We start from the raw sequence: 16658 nt of genomic DNA on the forward strand, positions 1-16658 counted from the left end.
TAAGTTTTAGGCCCAAAAAAGGCTTTGTGAAATGTGCAACATTTAAAAAAATCAACCGACAAAATGATTTTAAGACACAGAGATCGTCTTGTGTCATGTCCTGTGCCTCGATTGGTTTAGAATATTTATGGGAATATAGAATTTGAGCTACGAGTCTAATGATTATAAGTATTATTATATAAACATTTGAACTTTGATGACCTAAGGTCAACAACAATCATTTATAGTAATCATTTTATTATCATCTACACCACAAGCAGTCATCAGTCCACAAAATCATTTTAATAGTTTTAGATCTCTCTTAAGGGATCAAGCAATATAGCAAACGTGGCTTACATATATATATATATATATGTCTATCTATACAAAAACCAATTCAAGCAGAAACATTAGAAGGATGATGATGATGACAGGACAATAAAGGGTAAAAGGCAGTACGATCATGTACCGAGTGAGAAAGATCTCAAGAGAGTTTTGAATTTCAACACTTGAAGCCATGGCAAACTGAGAGCACGATTATGAGAATCAGAGCGATGATGATGGCGAGAACTATGAGTTTTATCTTCATGTTCTGAAGCCACATCTTCCTTCTCATCTGCGTCCCCGTTGTTCTGAAGTCTTGTGCCTGCAGCAGACCGAGATTTAATCAAACACAGAGAGATAAGACAATCTGGTGAACCAGCTCTTATTATGTATTATTAAGTACGCAGGAGATAACAGCATCAGAGTCTAACCTGTGAGCGAAGGTTCTCGGTTTTGTCCACCAGAAGCTCAATTTTCTCACCACGGTCAAGAACCTGCATATGAATTCAAGTTTCATATATACTCGTTTAACAGCAAAAACATGTACTACATTGGTAAAGACGTGATGCACTGACTAGACAACAAAACAAGTGATTTCAGTAGATTTGTAATTACTAGAAAAGCTTGCAAAAGGAAAGGGACAGATTCGAAACCTTCTCGATGTTTTCCATCATAACACCCTTAACTTCAGACACTTGAGCCTTCACCTTAGCAAGCTTGCTAATCTCATCAGGATGATCCATACAATACTGCATGTGCTCTTTCAGCTTAGACCTTCAAAAGTAACCAAACAAAAAAAAAAAAGAGTCAGTCCAAAGAGTAGTGTAGAAACAAAAAAAAACACACAAAAGAAGAGAGAACACACCCGAACTCTTTATTCAAGCTGTTAGCCTGAGCAGTAGCAGCCTTTCCCCCACCATATCTCTTGTTAAAATCCTCCTTCACTCTTTCCAAAAACGCCATCGGAATCTGCCTCCCAGCAGATTCAACCGCAACAACACAATAGGCTGCACAACAAAATAACACAATCAAAACTGATATGGTTGGTTACAGCCAAAAAGTATCGTTACATATCAATATTGGTTCTCTTCCACCAAATAAACCACAGATCTATCGGAAAATAAGCAATAAAAATTAAAAAAAAAACAATCTGTATAGATCTAACACCCTAAAAGCTTGTACAAATCTACAAGAGACGATATAGATATAACTCGCGGTGAACATTCAAAAAATGAAACGGTAAATATGACTTACTGAATCCATCTTCGACGAGGTAGTTGAAGGTGTGACCGTCGCAGTTGTAGGTGAACTTGTTGTTGGAAGACGGGAGCTTCTGGAGGCACTGAGCAGCGATTGAAGTGAAGTTGCCTTTGAAATTTGTGAACTCCACGAGGATCACCGTCCCGCGAGCCACGAAACTGTAGATCAACGACTGTTGTTGCGACATCTTTTCAAATCCCTTAGATCCTCGATTCGACTCGATCCAGAGAACTTTATAAGGGCTGTCGCGTTAAAACTACAGATCTATTAAGACTAAACAACAACGAAACGAGGTGAGAAAAGGAGACGAAACAAAAGTAGAAAAGGAGTCAAGGGTAAACTAGTCATTTGCCTACGAGAATTAAATGACTGGACAACAATTTCAAAATGGAAAGACCAAATCTCGAGATATTTTGACCCATTTTGTTACCCGGATCAGGCCAAGCAGCTCGTGGACCCTGCGGATGGCAAACATCGTAATTTCATGTCATTTTATGTCCCGTAGTCGACGAGAAGCACAGAGTCTTGTCTTTTTCTAAATCCACCATGCACTGATCGCAGACTTAGATTAGCCACCATTGATCACAGTCTTTGCTTTAAAGAGTAACTTGTATCATATCGTATGATCATTTAACAAAACCTTACCTTACGTCCTGGTTTAGACAGAAACATCCACGCGTCCCATGATCAAACTTTTGTTTTCACGTGTTCCATGACGTTCTGGCAACAATCAAACTTGAACATCAAATAATTAAAAGTTTTGTATTTTAATAGTTAGGTTGCGGTTAGAACTTAAAAGGACTGGTTGGTGATATTGGAATGCAATTAAAGTTCAAGTTGTTGCACGATTGTCATTGAACACTCTTTAAGTAACATGCATACAATTATTTCTTTAGCTTTAAATTTTGTATCTGTAAATCGCACGAGCCAGATCATACGAATTGAATGTAGTAACTCAAAAATCCTATATAAAAATACAATTTATCTTGAAATGTTTTCAGTATTTACACTTACCGTATTCAGCTTGTATGGTTGGTCAGAAACTATATACGGGCCTACAAACAATGCACGTTTTCTTGTAATTAGTTTTGTTATTTTGAAATTTGAACGAGATAACACTGTTTGTTCTGCATGTGTTTTAGCATGATTCATGCATGTCCTTGTTGGAGCACATGCAAAATTGCGTGGATCATCCTGATGAGATTAGCAAACTTGCTGTGGTGAAGGCTCAGAATGATTATGATGGAGAAAACTGAGAAAATTATAAATCTTTTTTACTTATCCTGTGGCCAACCTCTAATATGCTGAATGTGTGTGGTTTTTCTCCGATTCAGTTCTATGGCAGGTCCTTGACTCTGGTGACAAAACTGAGAACCTTCGCTCACAGGTTAGTAAACAACACACATATATATTTTTACAGCATAGACACTACATATAAACACACACCTGAATGAAGTGATAACATACATACATGCTCCTCTTTTTTCTGAATGCCTTCAAGGGCCCAAGATTTTAGAATACAAGGAACAAAGATGAAAAGAAAAATGTGGCTTGACAACAAAGATTAAGCTAGTAGTTCTTGGCATCATCATTGCTTCAATTCTCATCATCATCTTGTCAGTTTGTCATGGCTTCATATGACCTAAACTCTAATACTTGCCGTGGTTTATCAGACCCACATTGCTACTAAGCTGATTAGAAATCCTCCTGGTATAGTTAGGCAAAAGAAACTGACTTGGTACCAAAGAATGAAGTGTCATGATCAACTGTTTGTTAGAGAGACTTTTTAGCATTTCTTTTGTTTTGCTTACCATACAGGTTAGGCACTTAGGCCATTATGCTTTTGCAACCTACAAGTCTTCTGTTTGGTTTATAGTTCTCCCAATCTTGACCTCTAAATACTTTTTCTATCTAATGAAAGTAGTTCAAAGTATTTGGAATGAGTCATTGGAACAACAAGTTAACAGATGATACAAAAACAGCTTACAAGAAGTAAACTTACATTCACTACATTTCTTCTACATGAAAAGTTCCTAAAAGACCAGAGCAACAAAGAATCATCAACAAGCCAGTTGATCTCTCAGTGGTAAGATCTCTTCGAAAATCGGAAGTCTCCTTGTCCTTGAAGGCCTCCTCCATTCTTTCATAAACTCGTCAATCCCTTCCACAACCGCGATCTCATCCATACCAACTTCACATTCCACAGACACAGAAGCAACAACATCTGCTTCTTGTTCCCGTGGCTCCAGCTCGCTCAGCAGCTCTTGAACTCGAACCTTCAACCTCGAATCATCATCAAACCCCTCTTTCTTCTCATGCAACACATCACGAAAGAGTATCGTCCTCGCCTCATCGAACTTCCCTTGCTTGATGAGACAAGTGCACAGATTACAAGCCTTGTTTGCATCAGGCTCTACAGCTTGAGCTTTACGGTACACGGTTTCAGCCGCCGTATAGTCCTTTAGCTGCATATAAGCCCATCCCAAGTTTCCCTGTAACACACAAGTTCCAATCAAATTCAATAAAAATCAAAACTAAAAGATCACTGAGATGATTATTAAACCGTACCAAGATCCTAGATGTCTCCTTCTCCACCGTGACCTGAAACTTCTTCCCGTGAGATCTCGCCGTCTTAGTCGGCTTCCCGTTGAACGCTTCTCCTTGGTATATCATCCAAAGCTTCTGCTTCAACAGCTCAACTTGCTCTTCTATCCTCCCACACTTCTGCTCAAAATTTCACAATCCTAACATCAGCAAACAAGACAATAAAATGGTTTTTTTTTTTTTTTTTTTTACCTTGTAGAGATCGATGAGGACATTGTCGAGTGATTCCTGAGCTTGTCTGGAACAGAGATATCTAAAGGAATGAATAGCATCAATGGCTTCATCAGCTCTGTTCTGTTGTTTCATAAGCAAGGCCATGTCGTCGAGTGATTCCTGAGCTTGTCTGGAACAGAGATATCTAAAGGAATGAATAGCATCAATGGCTTCATCAGCTCTGTTCTGTTGTTTCATAAGCAAGGCCATGTCTTTAAGCGCACTGTCCACTCTGTCTCTTGCCTTGATCGCTTTCCAGAACAGCTCTATCGCTGCTTCTGCATCCTTCTCCACAAGCTGACCAAACAAATCAATCAAATTAAATATTTTTCTCAAAAAAAAGAAAAATCTACAGTGAAATATGTTTTTATTTATTTATTACCTGAACATGTTTTGCTCGGACGTAAGGACTGTCACCGTGAGGCAGCTTATGGACAACGTTGTACGCTGCAGACGAGTAGTCTTGTCTTTCTCCTCCTCTTCTCAGACTCATCATCCTTTCTTCTCTGTGTCAAAATTTCTAAATGAAGAAACAAGCTTCTTCTCTCTCTATCTTTCTCTCACCTTAAAGCGGTAACACCGTTCTGACAATCTCTCTCTCTCTCTCTAGGGGTGTGTGTGAGGAAAGTAGATATATTGTGGAAGAAGAAGGAACCTGGACGGAGTCCTGTCTTGGTTCATTATTGTCAACTGGATCTAAAATACCGCGGGCTGGTCGTTTTTTAAGCCTATGATTTGCGGCCACGTAGTATATCCGTCCACATTATTCTCACACGACTTCGACTTAGCCAAATTTTTGTTTCTTTTTTTAAGTTGGGTCTCTTTGTTTAGGATATTTTCAGTTTTTAGCCCACAGTTATAACTTGCCACCTAACTATATATAGTTAATGGTATTTAATACGATACACACCTTATCCTTAGTACAGAACTAGGACTTTGTTTTTTTATATAAGCGAATGAAATGTTTGGCCGACTGTTCTCTATAACTAAATATACTCATCAGACACGATTTTGTTTAAGTATTTATATCCAAACTATCATATTTTATCCGAAAATACACAAAAGTATTGAAAATAACTAATATATTTATAATTAAAATTACAATTTTTAAAATTATTATACATATAATTATAAATAATATTTTAAATATATATTTACATTTCAGATATCTTCGGATACTTATTCGGTTTTCGGTTTAGATCGGGTTGAATACCGGTTCTTCGGATACGCCAGTTTAGGACCCATTCGATTATTTACCCCGGGTCTGATCGGGTTCGAAACCCTGATTTTCGGGTCGGTTTCTCGGTTTCGGATATTGTGCCCAACCCTAGTTTAACTTACAATTTATATAAAAATCCTTTCATATATATATATTTTAGCTAATGTTATATCATATTTTATTTAAAATATAGTGTTCATTTTTCACTATTATTAACATATAATTGGCAATGTATCTATTTTTTTGTTATTACAAAAAGAAAAAAAAAATATATATATATAAAAAAAAAAGGTTCCTATTTACTTCATTGAGATTATTTACTGAAGGGTGGGGGCAACAAATGGGCCGCGGGAATCGGCCCACACAAACCAACCAATTATTTTATTGAAGGGTCGGCGACAAATGGGCTTCGGGAATCGGCCCATGCAAACCAACCAATCAATGAAGAAGATTTATATAATCCGCTAGACCTAATCCTCTCTCTCTCTCTTTCATTCACATCGTGGCAGGCTCGCTCGCTCATCGATCGTTTGCCGTTTCAGAATCGAGGTGGGTGATCTTGATTCAGTCTGTTTCAATCTCTGATTAGATCAGAGACCTAATTGCGTTTGTGAATTATGATTTGATTTTGCAGGGGGGGGGGTGATCTTCGGTGCAAAATCGAGAACATGGCGACGCAGGAGCATCATCGTGGGGAGGAGGAGGTGGAGAAAGCTTTGGTGGTATGGAACATCAGCAACTGTCCGATTCCAGATGGTTATGATCCTTTCATGGTGGTTCATAGAATACAAACGGCGCTAGGCCTCGTCCGCCGCTATGGTGAGATCTCCATGACTGCCGTTGGCAACAACCTAACACAGATCCCTGGTGGTGAAGATGTCTCGGGGAAGCTCTCTTCCGTTGGAATCTCTCTGAAAAACACTCATAGTTAGTCTTCTTCCTCCTTTTTTAGAGCTAAGTAATGGATGGATTAGGGTTTATGTGTTTATTTTTAGAGAGCTAAGTAATGGAGGCTTTACTTTCTGCAGATTATCAAATGGATTTGACTCTGTGGGCCCGTAGGAATCGTCCTCCGGCTACTATGATGGTCATAGACGGTCATGAGCAACTGAGATGTTTAGCTCCTGCACTTTACGACCTTGAAGATGTTGGATACACAATTCTTATTGCATATCCTCAGCGTCACCTAGCCACACCCTTTCCTCGTACCTTCACTAACCAGTTGTATTGGGATGCCTTACTCTCATATAAACTGGAGGAGGCAGCAACAACAACAACAACAACAACAAGAAGCCTTGTTAACAAGTGCAATGATTATCCCTGGTCTTGCTCAGTATGCTTTGTTGCTGCCCCAAGCTTTGAAGATTTCACCACCCATCTCAAGTCTGTAGAACATGAATTTCGTGTAACCATCTCTCTCTCTCTCTCTCTCTCTCTCTCTCTCTCTCTGCGGCTTGTGTCATTTTTCCATGTCTTATATATCTTTGTCATGCAGGAATGGGACAGGCATGCTAGTAAATACTCCCTTGATCGTACTAACCGTAATAACTTGCCGTTTGGTCGATCACAGGCATGTGTTTAAATCATTCACTCTCATCTCAAAATTGATATTTGTTATCTCTAACACTGATTTTTTATTTTTTTTTTTCCACTGCAGGAGTTGGACTTGCTGCTTAGTCAAGATATGCTTAGATGTCAAGAGATTCTTAGTCAAAAGGGCCGGCGAGGTGGTGGTGGTGGCTTTAGGCCTCAATTCAGATCTAACAGTCAATCCAAAGCAAGTTGACTCTTCTTTTCCTTTTACATTCCAACATATATAGCATGGTTTTTTTTTTTTTTGGATTTACTGACTTGAGGTTAATTCGTGACAGGCTCCTTTCACTACCTCCACGGCCTGCCCTAGAGCCATCACCTCTGCAGTTCTACTTTTCTATCTACCGGCCTCCTTGACAAGTTGTTCCCCTCCGTCTCTGTTTTGTTTCTTTTTGAGTTGGGTTGTTGTTTCTTGCATAATAAGTTTTTATCTGTTTTTTGAATGTAATAAGTAAAACTACTATGACATATTGCCAAACGAACAAATATTGTGCATCTTTCGAATTGAGATGGACCTACGTGTCAGTCAGGTGGCCGTACGTGTCGCGCGTCTCCCACGACGACTTCGCTTTTATTTGACAGGTCCCATAGTTTTCAAACTATTCAGTTTCGCACCTCTACTTTTATTTAAGCTGGTTTCCAAAATATTACCAAGGATTTGCTTGCTCACTTGCATTTACTTTTGAGTTTTGAGATTCAACTTTGTATTTAAGTGATCAATTATACCGTGTGATTCTATTGATATCAAATGATGTGAAAAGAATCAGAATGATATAATAGGCTGTAATGGAAACATCATGATGATTCATTCCAAAGCCACGCCTCAATGTTCTTTATTATTACCAATTATGCCCCATTAAATGCAAACATACCTTCATCTTTTCATTTGCGAATATAATATGCTTAATTAGTCTTAATATAGTATGCCGTGTATGTGAATATGCTGTATATTTGTCTACACACATACTATATTTGTCTAAAACGATGACACATGTGAGTCGTGAGTTTACAATACAAACAAAAGAAATCGAAAGTTGATTTCAAGCATTTCTGTTGTTTTAAAATAAATCAAATCATTAATCATTTGTGTCATATTATCTAGTTTTATATTAGAGCATGCGCAACGGGGGATGACCCCGAATCCTTATCGGTTAATGGTCCCATTAGTTTTAATATAATAATAATATTAAGCTTAATAAACGTAAGGATTGGTCCGTAATTAGGTGGTTGACGGACTCGATCCTTGTGTTACGAGTCCGAATTTGAGTGGACCGGGCCGCTTTTGTGTTTCGTATGGGGAAAAAATGGGTCATAAAATCTTCTCGACTCTCGACGGCGATTCTCTCGACCCACCATCGCGATTGGTCTCCCTCGGATCCTCAAGGTAAATAGAAGGCTTATCTTCTAGATTAATCGATTTAGATTAGTTTGCATCTTGTTTTCCTCTCAATCTAGGGTTCGGTTTTGTTTATTCAATCGATTTGGGGATAGTTTCGTTTCAAAATTAGGGTTTGAAAACGATTTGGGTATAAAATGATTTGGGGATTTGGGGATTGTGTCGTTTCAATCGATTTGTTCTTACGGGTTCAAAACCCATTTTGGTTCCGATCGATTTAGGGTTTTGAAAACCCAAGTTTCTTCCTTTCGATTTAAGTTCCATTCGATTTACGATTTGGGTTGTTCTTGTTTGTTCTTACGGTTTCAAAATCGCAATTTTCTCCATTCGATTTAGGGTTTCAAAATCCCAAGTTTGTTCCTTTCGATTTTGGTTCGATTCTATTTACGATTTGGGGTTCTTCTCGTTTCTTCTTATACGGATTGAAATTCAATTTTATTACGAATTCAAATTCATTGATGGTTTCATTACATTTACGGTTTTCACAAAGTCTCGGTCGATAAGTTTGTCTGTCTTTTTCGATAAGTTTGTGTGTCTTTTTCTGTTTCAAAATCTATGCTAATTTGTGCTCTTTGTTTCTCTCTTTCGTTGATCTAATGCTCTGTGAATATTATTTCTTGCAGGTTAACAAAAATGGGACAATATAGCTACAGCCACCCGTCCTCATCATCAGAGGACTTGGACATAACCTCACTTCTCGAAGCAGAAGCTCAGTTGTACGCGGATGAAGCTCAGAGTAGCTTTGATATGGCAGAGCCGGTTCAGTACCAACCTCAACCTGAGGCTGATGATGGAATCCCGACAACATGCTACTGTGGGGGTGAGCCGGTTGTTGCAACAGCCTACACTGAGAAAGATCACATCTGGAAGTGGTGGGATGTCGCGGTCATGGACGAGATGAGGGACTTTCAGACACAGCTAAGGCGGCTTAAGGAAGAAGGTACTGAGAGTGAGCAGAAGCTGCTGCTGCTAGAGAAGACTGTATATGAGTTAGGAAAGGAGAATTCACGAGTTAAGCTAATGGTGTGCCTATTAGTTTTAATAGGTTTGGTATTCTTGGTTCTGCGTGGTAAGTTAAACTCTTTGTGCTTTTCATAATTGATTATGCAATAGTATTATAACATTTGACTTCTTTATGTTATGTGTTTGCAGGAGTAGCTTCAAAGGCTTCAGACGGGAGTGTGTTATCACCTCACGAGTTGCTGTATAAGTAAGGTACAATGCTTTTACCACTTCACAGTGTATTTTCTATATTCTATATTGGTTGAATGGTATTTATTGGTTGAATAAAAGCTAATAAGACTGTATTAATGTGATCGTGTTAATAAATGCTAGTGAACGGCTACAAGTTCACCCTGGATCACTGTTGGAGGGAGCTGAGGTATGACCAGAAATGGTCGTCCACCTATGTGGCTAAGGATGGTGGAAAGGAAAAGCGGAGGCAAGTGTTGGAGGTTGATAGAGAAGAAGAGGACGTGGGAGAACCAGAGGCTAGACCTATCGGGGTAAAGGCTGCGAAAGCTGGCAGTAAGAAGAAGAAGAGTGGTAGAGAAGAGGAGTTGTCAAAGCTACACGGCGTGTTAGAACTGAAGGAAAAACTCTCTAGGCATAAAGTCCTTGATCGCTTGCTCGCGAAGAAAGAGCCACTGTCTGAGATGGAAACATCGCTAAAACTCAAGCTAATGTCTGAAATGTTATGATGTGTTGTTTGAGGTTGTGTTTACTTACTCAGTACTTGCTTAGTTGTTGCTTGATAATGTGTGTAAAGTGTGTAATGTGTTGTTTCAGGTTGTGCATTACAGCTATACTAACTGTTGTGTAATATGTTGTTTAAGGTTAATGTCAAGATGTCACGGGAGAAGAGGAGTTGTCAAAGTCTTTTGGTCTTTAGCTAAGGTGAAGTTGTCACGGGTGCCTTTGGAGATGTGAAAGCATTTTGGTCTGTAGCTCATGTGAACAAGTCACTTTATGTAGTATAAGTACTAGGCATGCATCTATTTAGCTTTGTATCTCGTTCTCCTTGTTTCCTCATTATCAAAACTTGCATCACCTTTTCTCTTTGTATGATATCGAAGAGGCTTGTAATATTTTTCTACCAAGAAGTTGATCCTCTTGATTCTCTTTATAACCATCCGATCACACTGTTATACTTCTGGTTAGTACACTTGTTTAGTTATGTTTACTTGCTTCACTTGCTTTATGTATACAATTAGTAATAGAAGTTTATAAACTGAAGCAAGTATAGAGTATACAAGTTAATATGCAACCCGAAAATTTACATACAAGTTAATAAACTGAAGCAAGTAGTAAGCATGACAAAACGAACCACCTAGTATTAATTAGTAAAAGAAGTTTATAAACTGAAGCAAGTAATAACCCGAATATTTTTATACAATTTCTGTATTAATTTAAAATTCTTGTACAATTTAGATGGATAATATCCAAAATACTATCTCACAGACGGTATATATCCAAAATGGTCAACATTTATCCAATCTATCACACTCCCTCAAAGTCCTAAACAACAGTTATTTGCTAAAGTTCAAGAAGCAACCCGAAAAGATGTGGAGCGGGCTTTTGGAGTACTACAATCCCGGTTTGCGATTGTGAAAAACCCGGCTCTTTCAATGAACAAAGCAAAGATAGGGAAGATTATGAAAGCATGTATCATACTACACAATATGATAGTCGAAAATGAACGAGATGAATACATTGGTTACGATATATCTGAATTTGAAGAAGGAGACGTCACCAGAAGTTCAGAGGTCGAAACCGAGAGGCCTACAAATCTGAATAATATGTTTCCCAATCGGAATGATCTTCGTGATAGGCATATGCATGAACGATGAAAGAATGATTTAATCGAAAATATTTGGAACAAATTTGGTGATGAAGATTAATAATTAGTTTATCTTTATATTTAATCATTGTATCTTTATTTTTAATCAATGTATCTTTATATTTTATCTTCTAATAAATAAAAATTAAATTTCACTCTAAAAAAAATATTTTTTTATTCTTAAGGACTCCTAATCGGAGATTACCATTGAACACACCATTTTTACTAGATTCTTTAACTATTCAAAAAAAATATATATATACTAAAATAATGGTAAGGACTCCAAGAAGGAATCCACCATTGCATATGCTCTTAGTCCTTTCAGACTAATGTCTAGTTACTCATATATATAATGCAATACAATTTCTTCATAAATATACATGGTTTAGTGATATACTTCACTGAATTACTTTTAAGTATGAGAGTACAATTTCTTCATAAATATACATGGTTTAGTGTTATATATACTTGACTGATTTACGTTTAAGTATAAGAAAGATGATAAAAAGACATTCGATCAACTGGCCGGTGAGCTAACGTTGCTGTCAATATAATCACATTTTGTTTAAATGTAGTGTTTTGAGTAAATGATTCGAATTAGTGCTGTTTTATATAATAGAGGAGTACGCTCAACTGGACCAGCTTTGTGTGTGTTTATAGATCTGATAGGAGCTCAAAATGTTCTTTAACTTGAAAAAGAAAAGAAACAAGGAAACCCCACAAGAGCCTTCCCATATGCCAAAAATGCATCATTGCCTAAACCCACAAGCATTCACCATCTACACTAATTACACTCTTGTGCTTTCTTTCTTCTTCTCATGCCTTTCTTCTTATTACCATCTCTCTCCATTCTCTTTCAAGTCTCATTATTGTCTTTTAAATCTTAATTAGAAGCTGTTTTTTTTGTCTAGTTTGTGCTCAATTCTCGGTTGGAGACGGATCATTGAGTTGGACCACCTGGCGACGTTAACAAGAGAGAAGTGTTCGGCTTTGGTCCGGTCTTGTTACGTACCATCGAGGACTACTTGTTCTTCTGACGACATTATTACTAAACAGAACACGAAAGTGGAAGATGGTCTCGGCTTCCGAGGAGGAGGACGGTGGCAGAATAATCAGCCGTCAAAGAGACACGGAGGAGGAAGAAGCTGCACCGCCGTATCCAGCGAGCCTTGCAATCTCAAAAGCAACCTCAAGGTCAAGACGGAGGTTGATAAAGGGTTGGAACAGAGGAAAGTAAGCTGGCCTGATGCTCATGGCAAAGATATTGCTCATGTTCAGGAGTTTGAGCTTAGGTAACAACAACCTATACACACACGTACACATACTTCTTCATTTCTTTATAGTCGTTGGTTTTGTTTAACGTAACGTATCATTCTTATATAACACCAAAAAGCTCTGTAAAAAGGGTTCTAATGGATTATGTAGTCGACTTTGGTACTCGACCGGTTAACTTCGGTTATTCACGAAACAGTAGTTACCAGTTTAAGCTTAAGCCGGTACAAGGACACTAATCTGCGTTTGTGGAATTTTATTTGCAGCGCATCTGAAGACGGAGAGCATGCAGGAAAGTCTAAAAGAAAATATTGTGGTGTCTGTATAATCCAATGACAATATTATTACCCTTTTGAGTTTTCTTTTCCTTTTGGTTGTTTTTCTTACCACTGTGTCTGAAACGAGTTGAAGTAAGTAGTGAAACAATGTTGAATCTCCCATCAACTTGATCTCATTCAGATTATTTCAGGAAGATGATAATAATCATCTCCAACGATTAACACCAAAAGACAAAAGAAAGAATCATAAGCATACATTAAGTCACAACAACATCATTCCTCCCCACTATATATTTAATTAAATTTGTTATTTTTTTCCTGGTTTTTGGTATTACCAGTAATAATAATAATAATCTGCTAGATCCTATTCCAGTATTTTTTTTCCTTTAATGTTTCCAGAGAGAGAGAGACAAGGAAGATCCTTTCTTACTTGTGGTTTCTTCAGCTGTTCTGAGCTGACTTGCTCTTCTTGGCTTTATTCTTCTCTTGAATCTTCTTTTTCTTCTCTTCAGATGTGATCCAGTTGTATCCCCTTGGAATTGCAAATGGGTCTTGATCGTTCTCAGCTTTACCAATACTAACCCCTCCAGAACTAAAGCTTGCTGATGGACGTTGGCTAGGTGTTTTGATCCATTGAAACCATGAGGAGGATGAGCTTGATGAGAACTGTGTTTCCTCTCTAGGACTGTTCCTGACGTTAGAAGTAGTAGGGCTTGATGGTGGGGTTACAAACTCATCTTCAATAGCTTCTAGCTCTTCAAACTTTGTGAATGTAACGAGTACTCTGATCGTAGGGATCACCGGAATAGCCACCTGCAGAACAAAGAATCTTATTGAAATGAGTAAAGACTAATATGATGATGATGATGATTGAATGTTTTAAACTGACCTTGACAGGGAATGTTCCGGATGGTAGTTTAGTGGTCATAAGCTCCCTTAAACGCCGTATAGCTTTGACTTTGTTCGCAAGTATATCAAGCAGTGGAAGAAGCTCCTTTGTCTGTAATGGGAATCTCTCAGAAAGCCAAAGGACTGGTCTAAGTCCTTTCTTGTACTCGTTCTCTCTGCTACTACCACCTTCCTTTCTCTTACTAGTACTACTCCCACTTCCTTCTGATGTTGAAGCTTTAGACGAAGAATCTCTTGTAAGGGTATCAGCAGTTGAGTGTCTTCCAGGTTTTGCCTGTCTCCCATCGTCCTCAAGAAGATCACTTACTTTCTCACCAACACAAAGCGAACTTCTCGGAGGAACGCTACTTCGTTTGCTGTGACCTTCATCTCGTTTCCTCCACCCACCAAACCATCCTTTCTTCTCCTGTTTGTTGCAATACCCATTCCCATCCATTATAGGAATGTCCCGGTCCACATGCAGCGGCTGAGGAGTGTTACAAGACCCTCCTTCTGGTGAATCCACCTTGAGAGCTAACTCCAGCTGCCTCCTCTCATCTTCAGTCAACACATCTCCAAGATCCTCACTCTCAGTTTCGTTCTCTTGATTATTGTTGTTAGAGAAAAGCTCCTCGTCGCTCATTGCCCCGGGGACTCTCCTAGACTTTATACTAACAACCACATTGTGCATATCGTACACTTTAGCTTTCCACTCCCCAACCATCTCACTCTTCTCCTGACGCCTCCACGTCAGCTGCGGGAACAGAACCGCTTGAGTCACATCGATCCCTGGTCTGAATATGCTAGTTTTCGACATCGCAGCCACTTCTCCACGAACCTCATCTTCAGAAGCAGGAGCACCAGCACCAGCACCGTCCAAGGCATTCATAATCTCCTTATCTTTATGCGATATCATAAGCAGAGAACCAGAAGGAACTTTCCCATCTTCAGACCCATCCCCAAGGAAAAGTATAGTCTGGTCCGATCTCTGAATCCTGAAACCATCAAATCCAGCTAACGTCATATCAGCTCTTAAGTTTGCACCTCTCTTCCATATCTTGTAAGTATCAGAAGGCGCCACTCTTGATATAAAAGGTATCACCGAGCTCTCGAAATGGAAAGTGATCTCCATGTAGAAGTCTCTCATCCTATGCATTGTAGCCACAAGCCTCGGCAGCCTCCTGCACCATTTGGCCCACGCAAGAGGCTGATAATGCCTCACTATAATCATAGCGATCCTCTCCTCTCTCCCGCAGATAGCTTCTTGCAACGCGCTCCACCCTTGCTCGTTCTGGAGACTCCAGTCAGCTCCGGAAGCCATTAGCATCTCCGCGGAGGTCTCGTCGCCGAGCTTTACCGCTAAGTGAAGAGCAGTGTCTCGGTTGATTACATCGCGGCGGTCTATAACGGAGGCGATGGAGTCGGCTTTGGTCTCCTCGGCTACGGAAGCTGCTTCGGTTTTGACCTCGGAAGGGTCGCGCATCTTGGGGAGAGAGGAGAGCAGCTTCTTGAGAGCGGCGTAGTCACGAGTGACGACGGCGCGGTGAACGGGGCTGTGACCGTAGTTGGTAACATCGATGACGCTTGCCATAGCTTTGAAAAAGACTCGATCTTTTTAACCCGACATCGTTTAAAGTTGACAACTTTCAATCGAATTGAATTGAATTGAATCACTCAGCAGTCAGCACACAGATCAGAGACGAATTGGAGCTTAGTCAGGTTTGAGATTTTAAGTAGAAGAGGGGAAATGATTCTCGGCTTTCCCTGAAAGGCAGGAGCTTTGGAGATTCGTTGCTTCCGAGGAATCAGATCCGACCCAGATCGGGAAAAAAACCTACCCGAGAAGATAGCTTCGTGGGAAGAAGAGATCTAAAGGCAACGAAGAGAGGAAGAAAGGAATATAGATTAGAGAGGCAGAGGAACCGATGGTGGAAGGTTCAAAGTCCGGTCGGGAAGCTTACACGGAATCTGGGAAGACTTAATACATTTACACATGTAACCGTTAAAATCGATTAGGACAACAACAACAGATACTTGTAGTAGTAGTAGTGACTAAAATAATTTAAAAACGAAATTACTGGAACCGAAATGAAACAATTGTAATTAATAAGTTTGGTGAATGCTTTTTTTTACTCCATCGTTTCTAAATAAATGTTACTTTTCATAGAAAGTAACAGAAATATATATAAATTGTTATTAATTACATCTTTCTGACCAATAGTGTTTGAGATAAATAAAATTATTTATAAAACCAATGCAGTTTGCAATTAATTTTCATGTGAAAATAAGTATAATTTGCATAGAAATTGTAAAGCGACATTTTTTGTATGACAAAAAAAAATGTTAAAATGACACTTATTACGAAACAAAGAAAGTATATGAAATTGATATATGCTAGATACGAAACAAATAGTTGTTGTTATGAAATAACTTATAATTTATAGTATCGAGAAATTTAAATAAGAGTAGAATTTAATACCCGTATGAAGCAAATAACACTACTATAAGTGAGAGGGTTTATTATAAGTAAGAAGAAGAAGATGTAATGGTGTTTTGATTATAAACTCTTGTTCTTGTTTATGGTATACAAAAGAGTGAGATGAGTGATGGTATTTATAGTGAACAACAATACATAAAATAACAAAGATAGTGCTTAATTTGGTAAATGAGTGGGTGATCATAGTGTTTGATGAGTAGATGATCATAGTGCTTGAGTTGGTAAAGGAGTGGATGATCATAGTGCTTGAGTTTGGTAAAGAAGTGGATGATCATTTCAATGCTTAATTTATAACA

At 38.7% G+C, this 16658-nt stretch overlaps 5 protein-coding genes across 5 annotated transcripts; 2 read left to right on the top strand and 3 right to left on the bottom strand.

Moving 5' to 3' along the window:
* Positions 1–192: 192 nt before the first annotated feature.
* LOC106343797 (vesicle-associated membrane protein 721-like) lies at positions 193–1859 on the bottom strand. The gene is made up of 5 exons (XM_013783108.1): positions 1558–1859; positions 1169–1310; positions 957–1077; positions 735–797; positions 193–625 (listed from the first exon to the last, which is right to left on the bottom strand). The coding sequence occupies exons 1-5, from the start codon at positions 1748–1750 to the stop codon at positions 482–484; spliced, it is 663 nt and encodes a 220-aa protein (XP_013638562.1). The 5' UTR covers positions 1751–1859; the 3' UTR covers positions 193–481.
* Positions 1860–3473: 1614 nt separating this feature from the next.
* On the bottom strand, positions 3474–4988 carry LOC106343766 (protein SULFUR DEFICIENCY-INDUCED 2). Its single transcript, XM_013783067.1, has 5 exons — positions 4763–4988; positions 4591–4677; positions 4360–4485; positions 4132–4287; positions 3474–4055 (listed from the first exon to the last, which is right to left on the bottom strand). Exons 1-5 carry the CDS (start codon positions 4874–4876, stop codon positions 3624–3626), a joined length of 915 nt encoding a protein of 304 aa, XP_013638521.1. The 5' UTR covers positions 4877–4988; the 3' UTR covers positions 3474–3623.
* A 1103-nt stretch (positions 4989–6091) lies between these two features.
* LOC106292605 lies at positions 6092–7593 on the top strand. The gene is made up of 6 exons (XM_013728222.1): positions 6092–6148; positions 6234–6526; positions 6628–7004; positions 7095–7169; positions 7257–7380; positions 7471–7593. The coding sequence occupies exons 2-6, from the start codon at positions 6268–6270 to the stop codon at positions 7500–7502; spliced, it is 867 nt and encodes a 288-aa protein (XP_013583676.1). The 5' UTR covers positions 6092–6148; positions 6234–6267; the 3' UTR covers positions 7503–7593.
* Positions 7594–12154: 4561 nt separating this feature from the next.
* LOC106295503 lies at positions 12155–13058 on the top strand. Its single transcript, XM_013731424.1, has 2 exons — positions 12155–12719; positions 12966–13058. The coding sequence occupies exon 1, from the start codon at positions 12500–12502 to the stop codon at positions 12662–12664; it is 165 nt and encodes a 54-aa protein (XP_013586878.1). The 5' UTR covers positions 12155–12499; the 3' UTR covers positions 12665–12719; positions 12966–13058.
* Positions 13059–13125: 67 nt separating this feature from the next.
* Positions 13126–15876, bottom strand: LOC106295502 (ankyrin repeat domain-containing protein 13C). The gene is made up of 2 exons (XM_013731423.1): positions 13867–15876; positions 13126–13790 (listed from the first exon to the last, which is right to left on the bottom strand). Exons 1-2 carry the CDS (start codon positions 15454–15456, stop codon positions 13419–13421), a joined length of 1962 nt encoding a protein of 653 aa, XP_013586877.1. The 5' UTR covers positions 15457–15876; the 3' UTR covers positions 13126–13418.
* Positions 15877–16658: the final 782 nt, after the last annotated feature.

The sequence above is a fragment of the Brassica oleracea genome, chromosome C5 (genome assembly GCF_000695525.1).
Source record: "Brassica oleracea var. oleracea cultivar TO1000 chromosome C5, BOL, whole genome shotgun sequence".
In the NCBI taxonomy this organism is placed as follows: domain Eukaryota; kingdom Viridiplantae; phylum Streptophyta; class Magnoliopsida; order Brassicales; family Brassicaceae; genus Brassica; species Brassica oleracea.